General features: G+C 41.4%; 1 protein-coding gene and 1 long non-coding RNA gene across 2 annotated transcripts; both read left to right on the plus strand.

Annotated features, from left to right (window-relative positions):
- The first annotated feature begins 137 nt into the window (after positions 1 to 137).
- Positions 138 to 2,224, plus strand: LOC5514657 (transcription factor LBX2). The gene is made up of 2 exons (XM_001634715.3): positions 138 to 640; positions 1,135 to 2,224. Exons 1-2 carry the CDS (start codon positions 334 to 336, stop codon positions 1,455 to 1,457), a joined length of 630 nt encoding a protein of 209 aa, XP_001634765.2. The 5' UTR covers positions 138 to 333; the 3' UTR covers positions 1,458 to 2,224.
- Positions 2,225 to 4,513: 2,289 nt separating this feature from the next.
- Positions 4,514 to 6,653, plus strand: LOC125568070. Its single transcript, XR_007312058.1, has 2 exons — positions 4,514 to 4,737; positions 5,579 to 6,653. It is a non-coding gene; the product is annotated as an uncharacterized LOC125568070 (long non-coding RNA).
- The last annotated feature ends 3,800 nt before the right edge of the window (positions 6,654 to 10,453 follow it).

The raw sequence follows: 10,453 nt of genomic DNA on the forward strand, positions 1-10,453 counted from the left end.
CTCGAGTTACACCAACCACTCACTGTATCACCCTAATTGAATTACTGTCACCTCACTGAGCTCCGATTGGCTACTAACGGTATGTAAATACTTTAATTAATTAGTCATCAATTTCACACCAGCGGTGTAATTTAATTGACGCGCCTATGTCCCTTGCGAGGTGGTGCTCTATAAGAGTGATATATAAAGAGCAGTGGCTTGCAGGATGTGGGTTAGTGTAGTAGTACATAAACTAGTACAACCGTCAAGATCACCGGGCTGGCGCGGCCCGCGCAGAAAGAGAGCTCTCTAAGTTGAACCTCTCTATGCAAGTAAACACACTTGTGGAACACAATGGAAAAAAACTCGAGAAACCATGCAGTGGAGCTATCCAGTGTATCGACGCCGCGCTCCGGGGAGGCCACAGGCTCGCATCAGCGGGAAGGCCAAAACAAAAGGCAAAACAAATTGCTACCTTTTTCCATTGAGGCCATCTTGAGTGCACCACATCCCAAGAAGAACCGTGTAGCGTGCGCGCGACCACCGAGGCAAGACCCGTGTGTCACACAAGTGGGAAAACCCGACGCTCTCTCCACTCTAGAGACCTTTACTAGCGCAACTTTACAAGACGCGGGGGCTGGGAAAGTAAAAACGAAACGCGGTAAGTTTAACACCAAGAACAGTGACACTGTGGAAACACACACACACACACACAAGTCGGGATAAGCACAGGAAACGTTGTATTGTAAGAGAAGTCGAATTGGGATGATCTTGCTTGTGGTATGTAAGCCTGAGGTTGTTTGCGCACCGAGCAGCCGGATCGCAGAGCTGGGCTTTGTGTGAATCAGAACAAATAAAACTGACCTTGCTAATGCTAGGCAACAAATGTACAGCTCGTTGGGCAGACCTGTTCTGAGCTGTCTATATCCCGTCATAAGAATGTGTCTCTTTTTACTTACACAATTAGGGCCTCTTAGTCCATTCAAAAACGATGAAAGAAAACGATGGTTCGAAAATGACGTTTTGGCTCTGACAATTCAATCAGCATTTGATATTTCAAAAACTGTTCTGATACATAATTGGGTTATAATACATTGAGTGTGCTTTTGTGGAATAATGGAATTACTAATTTGTGCCGTGCACTTTTATTTGTAGCGACCATGACGTTGGAGCAGAAACTCGAAGCGATACAAGCAAGGCTGAGCCAACGAAAGCGGAGAAAACCACGAACATGCTTTACAAACCGACAAATTATTGAACTTGAAAGAAGGTTTATGTATCAAAAGTACTTGTCACCTTCAGATAGAGACGATATAGCTATGGCGCTAGGGCTGCCAGGAGCCCAAATCATAACCTGGTTTCAAAACCGACGCGCAAAGATGCGGCGAGACGTGGAAGAGCTCAAATCGGACGTGAAGGCGTCGAGCATTCTTAGCTCCGAAGAAGTCAGCAAACTTTGCGAAGACTTGGAGATTTAGCTATTGTTTAAGATAGCAATTATTTGTTAATATCAATTGAAAGAAAGACTTCCTATGGAGTTGATTCCTACCTACCATTTCAACCCTTAAAGGAAGACATGAAAGCGCGGGTCCCGTGCGAACTCGTCGTGCAAACTTTCAAGTAAGAGACTATATTTATAAAGCATTTACATTACATTCGTTTTCTTGGAAATTATAAATACAAGACTGTACATGTACAGAGTCGGGTACAATGATCAACTTCAAACCATTGTTGTTCAGATTTGTGAAAAGTACTTATTTAATTAGCGAGATATATATATATATATACATCCATTTCAACCAAGTTATAGTCATACGCCTTCTACTGTGCAAGAAAAAGGGACCATGGGCAAACTAGAACGGTTCTTCTGATATATATTTTGTTCGTGCGTTTTCCTCGTCGACACTATAGTAAATTGAATTAGGACCTAATTCCTTAAACTAAATCGTAAATCTTTCTAAGCTATCACAGGGGGACATCAAGCACTCCCGTGGCACAGCGCTTGGAATAACTTGTTTGATTTATGATTATCAAATCAACTTTTGTTAGCTGTACGCGCATACAAGTCACTCATATGATGAATTTATTTGTTCCGTTCATGTACTTTTACAAGATTTGCCAGGAAACATTGATTTTAGGGTCTCGAAATTTGTAAAAGAGGTATCACGTAGAGGTATCACGTAGAGGTATCTCGTAGAGCGCTACACTCGAAACGATGCGAATAAAACATCCCATTCAAACTGCATATTCGTGTTTCCTTATACCTCTTTTAGTCTATCTTTGCTATCCTGAATAGAGCTTCAGTAGGTACAATATTTAGCTAGAATTTCCTAGATGTTTCTAGGGAAATGGACAATATACTTCATCATAGGAATTGCCCTCGCTTAAATACTTCCACAGTTTAAAGCCACTTTAATAACTTTCTTTTCCATCAATTAACCTTAATGTTAAATCCTATATAAAGCAAAAAGAAGCTATTCTTTGGGGAATGTTGTTAAAATTCATTAAAACATTATCCATGTTGAATTATCAGTGTTTTTGCACGTTGGGTGATGGGATCATGTCGAGTCGGCCCACCATACTACATCCCTTCAAGAATGATTTATTAACTGTGAAAGCAGTGCGCGGGTCCAACACCTTTAAAGCCAATTCTTGATTCTTTAATTGAAGGATATTTTCATTAGCACATAAGAAATCTGTTTTTAGAACACGTGGGAAAATCCCGTCTAAAGCCTGAATGTGCAATACTTACACTTGAATTCCTTGCACGCTTTTGAAGATCACATCGGCCGACCAGACATTCCTTTAGAACTCTATTAAAACAAACTTCACATCTCCGCAAATATTATCACCTTGTTTGGATAATTTCGCTGTGATAATTAATTCAGTTACAAAACTTTATAAAGTTGCTTTAAGCGAAACGTTTTCTGGTAACTGCGATTTGCTTTCTCGCATTTCACTGCACGAAAACGATCATCGAGTCTTCCAGCTCCAATCGAGTCTCCTAGCTCTACTTGAAAATAAAACTGTAAAAAGTCCCTTAAATTGGGTAAACACAAAGTAATTTCAGACTGATTGTGGTTTCACGAGTGCTAGAGTTGCTACCCACTGTAAAAGAAGGTCAAAATGACTTTGTAAACCCTTTAACGGAAGATGATATACCAAAAGGCCGCATAATACTGCTGTCGCTTCATAGACATGATTTATGGTTTTGCCCCAGAACCTAGTCTCTCTTGCCAACAATACTGAATTTCAATACAAAAACGTCCACCCAATTAGGACTAATCGAAAGGCCAGGAGCTGCTATTCTTTTCTTTATTTCAAAGTTATGTCTTGCTGATGATCAAATGTTTAGTCTTTTTTCGTTTCGTCTGTGACTTCCTCCAAAGGAAGGGTTAGAAGCAACAGTAATCTATTAAACTATTTCTTTATTATGATATGTTTATCAGGCTTTCGCTCGATGAAGATGTTTAAAACTCCGTGGCAGCAGAGTTTAGGGATTTGTAATAGTCTTATTGTTCGTCATTGACTTGAGTCTACTTTGCCTAATTGCACTGCATTCTCAACCATCCACTAACAGGTCACACAAGCAAAGAAACGCGGTTCAAAGTCTTCGCAAATGAAAACGTGCGCGTCTGTTTGTACCTACGATTATTTCAGCTTTAAAACCTAGTTTTTTCCTAAACGGAACCCTCTAGTCTTTAATTCAGCCATTTTTTTTTTAAAGTTGAAATTCGTCACACCAGCTCGTAATTGAAAAACACAAGTGAATTTGGATGAAAACATTGTTAAAAGCTAATAACTCATTGGAAACCTTTAAAAATTCCAAGTCTAAAAAAATTGTAAGAAAGTTCCGTAGTGTGATGTGACAGAACTGCAAGCGACTGGCTTGATATGGCATTTTAAAGACGCCATTGTATCAGGAAAGGTCACTTATTATCAAGGAGAGGTAACAGGACTAATCCAACGCTAACAAGAACCTCAAGTCTGCTGATGAAGGCTGAGAAAGTCAGGAAATTATCCACGTTATTTCGTGTCTTTGCTTTGGTTTATAGAGGCCTTCCATAGAAGCGATCAACCAGTGATTTCTGTTAACATTTTAAATGTTATAATCATCTTAAGGTTCACATGTAGAGAAAATAAAAAACAAAAGCGAAAATGCCCTTTTATTTAGATAATTCTGCTCAAATATGCTCAGAAAAATCACTCTAGATTATGCGCGCGGTGTTTGCGGTGTTATCATTATCTCAAGTCTCTCAAAATACATGGGAAATGTACTTCTACTTTTACTTTTGCTAAAATACGAAAAACAAAACAACTATTGATCTACGTTAGTCCTCTCGAATTTATTATGTTTTATTATATCTTTATTTCCATAGTCAAACGCTTGTCCAGTTTTTATCGACTAAAACTGCATTAATCATTCCCATAAACTAAGCGCAAATCCCCCTTTGTCGCCACTGTCTACTATGCACACGTTCGACACAGGAATTCTTGCCTTCGGCACCAGAAATCCACGTAAAAAAAGCGCTCAACTTGCTCGGGCGCTCAAACTGGACGCGGCAAATGTAGGATTGGCGGTCCGACGCGAGCCTCGCGACCTAACATGGCGTCGGGCAGGAAATCCACCCAACACAGAAACATGATCGCTACCAATAGTGAGTCTCTGGCGTATCTCCACAGCTTGGGTTTCCCTTATGGTTGCGATACGCGAACAGGCCTGATAAGGGGAGCGCATTCCATCCGAGCGCAGCGCAGGTGAGGCTAAGACTGCAATAACACATTACGCCCTTATCAACGATCATCAAGGCCTGGTATCATTTCACAGAGCTATGCCACTTGCCATTAATAACGTGTTTGAAGGCCCGGCATAATTGGCGCTGCTTTGTTAGTTCCTGAGTAGGTATAACATCATGAAATTGTACAAATCGGTAGCGTTACCGCAGACAGTCTGAGACAGTCTGCTTTTACAATACAGACTTCTGCGTTTTACATTTCTATGTTAGAGAACCTCACAAAGTCGCTTGAAATAAGCTTTCTAATATGTATGCGAATAAATGAACAACAATGTTACACCGCTGGCGGCATACAGCTGGCGTTTTTTTTTTTTGGCGAGCATGCAAGCAACAGCAAGACACTGCGAGAAATAGGGAAGTTTTGCCTTAGGATTGTGAGCAACCAAGAAGTCGAGTGTGCGAGCACAAATACGCGCAAGCATGCGGGGGTCATTACAAGCGCGCGCCAAACCGAAGGCAGCATTTTTGTCGATTTTGTCTGTATGTCTATTTATATATCCTCTGTTTGCTATTCAAGTGCAAGAGAAAGCCCTTTTGGCTTCAGTGACACAATACTTTGCACTCAATGTAACTGATTGAAAATGTTGCGCACACATCAATGACAAACCCGGCGTGCGCGCCAATTGAGATAGAGCGGCATAAAGCATTTTCTTTTATAAAAGGTCAGCTAAAGTCTCGATTATGCTGATATGAAAAGGCCAAACCCACTGCCTTGTTAACGTTGGCGTCATAGACTGTTTTCGTGAAGGTCAACTGTCTTAAAATCGTATATCTAGAGCTGTCGCATGGTTATCTCTCTTTAGGCAAGCAAAACTGGAAAATGGACAAGTGTTGTTTTCTGATGCCAGGGTGCAAGTAGAGATGTCTTAGATGATCACTTGTTATGCTGTTATCTCTCTTATCCTTGTATATCGTAACGTGTAATGACTTGAGTTCCGCAAGTCCTCACTGTAGCAAGCGCGCCCGAATAATAAAGTAACAATAAAATCACTCAATTATATTATGAAACAGAACTCGTAATTTTTGCATGATAACATTTAATTCTTGTAACTACTTTTAAAAATTCAGTTCTTTTATGCTACTAGATTAAGTAGGTGGTTGCTCATCTCGTTCTCTTGTCTTATTCGCCGTAAGCGTTTGTTCGTCTAGCAGAGGACGGGTGAGGATTGTGCGAATACGATTTGAATTCTGTAGCATTAGAACAATCTTTGTACACGTCTGATACTTTCGCGCTTCAGATCCCAGCACTAAATCAAATGGCATCAGAGGCGTGGCCTTCTTCGTTATAGCAGAATGGCATAACTTGCTTATGGCAGAAAGTAAAATGTTTCTTCTAATTAATCACTGAAGTAATCGGTTGACAGCAACAGGAACACACAAAAAGGAACAATCTGCTGGATGTCTATTCAACTTGGCTTTCTGGACCTTTATGACTTAGAGTTTCAGCCGCTATTAAAAGGTCATTTCCACAGTTTTTAATTAAAACTGATTTGCTGTATCCTTTTTATATTCTTTTTAAACTGCTTGCAGTGTATGCATGCGTATATTTATATATCTTTTATTTTCTGCCACGTATTTTCAAAGTAAAATAGAATTCTTTGATATCCCTGCTTTAATGTTTAGTATTTCTGACTTGAGGCGATATACCAACATGAGTTTAACCGGAGTGACCTCTTTTAGACGCAGAGTCTGGAAAGCCGATTACAAGGTCTGATCATATTCACGTGATCCTACTACTGACAAGAAACCGTTTTTTCCCGTCCGGTTAAAGCAAGTACAAGTCTTAATGTAAAAGATCCACGACGAAGATCTCCTTTTCCTTCTTACTAGTTATGCCTTTGCCCTAGGGGCCTAATAAATTACACACACAGACACTAATTGAGTAATTCTTCCTGTAAGTACGCTAATCGCATTACGCAGGTATACATACGGGGCTATCGGGGTTTTGCATCTGGCACCAATGCTCTTCCCCATCTGAACTTTTCGGTATCCGAGTACGGTGAAATCAATCAATGTCACATCATATTGTCCAATGCGAGGAAATAGCCCGAGTTCTATTGTTTGATATTCTGTGCGAAATTAATTACTGTCGTCGGCTCTTTGAGCTCACAATAGGACGCTTAGTCGGTTCCAAAGAGGTGGGGAAAGATGGATAAGCCTTGAATATGACCCCGCGGTATCGGGTGGTGGGAACCGAGGTTTGCACTTTGCCTGTCTTTACTTCATTAATCAAAGAAGCTTTCATCTATGGATGGTTCAGACACGACGTGACTTGATACGATGGTCTTAATTTTGTAAAGGTGTTATTACGCGTAAGAACTGCGGTAGGCTTTTTCTCTCACCTTAGATTCCACTAACCGCTTGATATTACGGACAGAAAATAAATGCCCGGTGATTGAAGTGAATCTTTCCTCTTATATTATGAACTCTCGCTACTACACATCGTGAGTCATTTGGTACGAGTTACCCCCATACGGAACCTACGAATGATTGCAATGAATTCAAAGCTGGCGGCATGTTTCTGTTTGCTTGAGTGAACCTACGAATGATTGCAATGAATTCAAAGCTGGCGGCACGTTTCTGTTTGCTTGAGTTTGCAAAACGTGAAATTTTAGTATTTTGCTGTTGTACATTTATTTTCTCTAAGTTTCCTATCAAGGCAACTGATGAAAAAAACTGTTAGTAGAGTCTGCGGAGAGTGAGGGGCTAAAGAGAGAGAGAGGGGAGGGTGGGGGTGGTGGGGGGGGGGGGGGGGGGGTTGGGTAATTTCTAGTACAAAACTAAAAGATCCTGAGACCCTTTCTTGAGCTCTAGATATTTCAGCCCTCCATTTTTGGGTCTCTGTGGCCCGTGGTTAGGAATGAAATCACCATATTTGCTACTGGACACACCCTGGATCAATATCGTGTGCAAGTCTCGTCACCATACACGAGGCGCATGCTCATAACTCACACCAAGGAAAGCGAAAGCGGAACGAGCAGCTGCAAGTCACTCTAGATACGGATCCTTCTTGCAATTTGCACAGGTAAACTGCCCTATCCAAAGAGGACAGGTTTCTTAATAATAATCTTAATAACATACTCGTACACAGCGAATCCAAAGGATCTCTCCAGGAGCGTACCCTATTGAAGAAGTGTCCTTTTTCCATATGACATCTATAGCCTACGCACCGGCTCAAGGGAGAGGGACGGGGGAGAGGGGGCGAGAGAAGGTAAAGCGAGCGCGCGGCGACTGCGCAATCCTGCCTTCCATCCCTCCCCCATCAGCAAATGCTTGCCGTATCCACCCCTCCCCCCATTAGCAAAAGCATGCCGTACCCACCCTCCCCCCATTAACAAATGCTTGCCGTACCCACCCTACCCCCATCAGCGAATGCTTGCCGTACCCACCCCTCCCCCATCAGCAAATGCTTGCCGTACCCACCCCTCCCCGTCAGCAAATACTTGCCGTACCCACCCCTCCCCCATCAGCAAATACTTGCCGTACCCACCCCTTCCCCTCAGCAAATGCTTGCCGTACCCACCCCTCCCCCCTCAGCAAATACTTGCCGTACCCAACCCTCCCCCATCAGCAAATGCTTGCCGTACCCACCCTAACCTCTATGGATAGCAATGCTGAGACACCAACCGATGAATTTTGTTCGATGAAATTTTGAAGGCGTCGTAGTCTCCACATAATAAACAAAAACAAATTCATACAGCAGCAAACACGGCTTCCTCATTTTCGACAAACAAACTGTGCGCGGAAACTGCTGATTTTATTTCGATCTTCTTTACGTGTCTTTATGTTGTTATGTAGCCAATTAATGAAATTAATTTAATTTTTAGGGCCTTTTTTTTTTGGGGGGGGGGGTGGCTTATTGGAGAGGGATCGTTTATTGGGGAGGGGGCGCTTATTAGGGAGGGGGCTATATTTTGGGCGGAAAATGCCAGCTTCTGGATCGATTGAGAAGAAAACTTTATTTGTGATGAACTGAACGACAGTTTTTATACTTCAGAAAAGGGCAATTAGAATATTAACTTTTTCTGATTTTAGGACCCCTTCAAATCCATTATTCTACCAACTTAGTCTCCTCAAACTTCATGACATAATCTATCTTAACAATGCACTGTTTATGTATGACTTCCATTCAGATCATTTGCCATCTGTCTTCAAATCATTTTTCACAAATATTAACAGGATACATCAATATAATACAAGACTTGCTAGTAGGAAGACTTATTACCTGCCTAAGATACGCACAAACTATGGCAAATTTAACATTCGCTTTCTTGGTGTAAAAATCTGGAACGATATTCAGGATGATTATAAATCTAAATCTCGCTCCAGCTTCAAGACACTAATGATCAGCTCTCTTTTAGATCGTTACCAAAAGCTAACTCTATTATTGTTGTAATTTACAAACTTAAGATTCTCTCCTATATATAAATGATCCCTATAATCGACCTCCCCTTGCTTGCGTGTTTTGTTCTGGTGCGTGCATCTATTGTCGTTTGTTTTTCGTTTCTGTTTGTATTGATATTATATTGATGTATCATGTTGTACCCATGCAATTTTCCGCTTGACCTAACCGCTTAAGCTCGATTAGCAATGCTATTTCTTAATGCGGCTGGTGCCCAATTATAAAAATTATATTTATTTTTTCTCCTTTTCTTATTTAATAAGTAATATCTGTATAATAGAGGGTGCTAATAAATAAATATGTATGTATGTATGTATGTATGTACAGTAAAACGTTGATAAACTGAACGACAGGAAAATGTTGTTATAGTCTAGTCGGAAGGAGGCTTCCCATGCACCCCAAAGAGATACTCGGCTAATATACATATTTGTAATCCTTAGAAGGAGTCAAGAAAGGATATCGATGTTCCCAATTCGAAATCGTGTCCCATCACCTCGAAAACGGCAGCTAAAGATTTGAGCAAAAAACCACAGGGTACCCGAGTCTGAATTTTAGGGAAAATCGCTAAATCTGTCCCGAAATAACGTTTTATCTATAGATAATCAAAATACATATTTTGAATAATCTGGCTTATGTTGTTGCAAAGGAAAAAAGCCTTATGCAGCATAATAATTGCATGATTATCGACTTGCTTGAGTTTTCCTCTACTCTTCTTCATCGCTGAAGGCTTCATCGAAATCAATTGGGCCGTCTTCCTCGTCGTCTTCTTCTTCGCCTACAGTGGACTCGACTATGTCAATGAGACTGGTTGGAAGTACGGGGCCACAAGACCACACCAGTTCCAAGAGGCCGTCGTCATTTCTTTCCCATCCTTGCCCGGGTTCAAAGGGATTAGGACGCCAGAAGACGGCTTGGTCTGCACGCTTGTAACTCGCAACTCGGTGGTTGACACGCTGCATGTGCGGCACTAGATTATCTCTGCAGGGAGGGAGGCGAGACAGTTCCACTTTTGACTTGATTGTCAACCGTTCGTTCTCTCCGATCATCTTCCTCAGCATGATGCTTGCGAACCATGTTGACCGAGGTCTCTCTTGGGTACCCGTACATCAAGCAGGTGAACGCCTCGAGCTCATATGGCTGTCAAGATTAGCTGATATGAATAAACCTTTTTCAAATAAGGTTGCACTCGGCAATCCATGTGGCGTAACCCGCGACCCGCGGTGGTTCATGGGTAGAGTATAAATAGCTGAATCCTTGTATTAGCCTGTATACTAAA

The sequence above is a fragment of the Nematostella vectensis genome, chromosome 6 (genome assembly GCF_932526225.1).
Source record: "Nematostella vectensis chromosome 6, jaNemVect1.1, whole genome shotgun sequence".
Taxonomy (NCBI): domain Eukaryota; kingdom Metazoa; phylum Cnidaria; class Anthozoa; order Actiniaria; family Edwardsiidae; genus Nematostella; species Nematostella vectensis.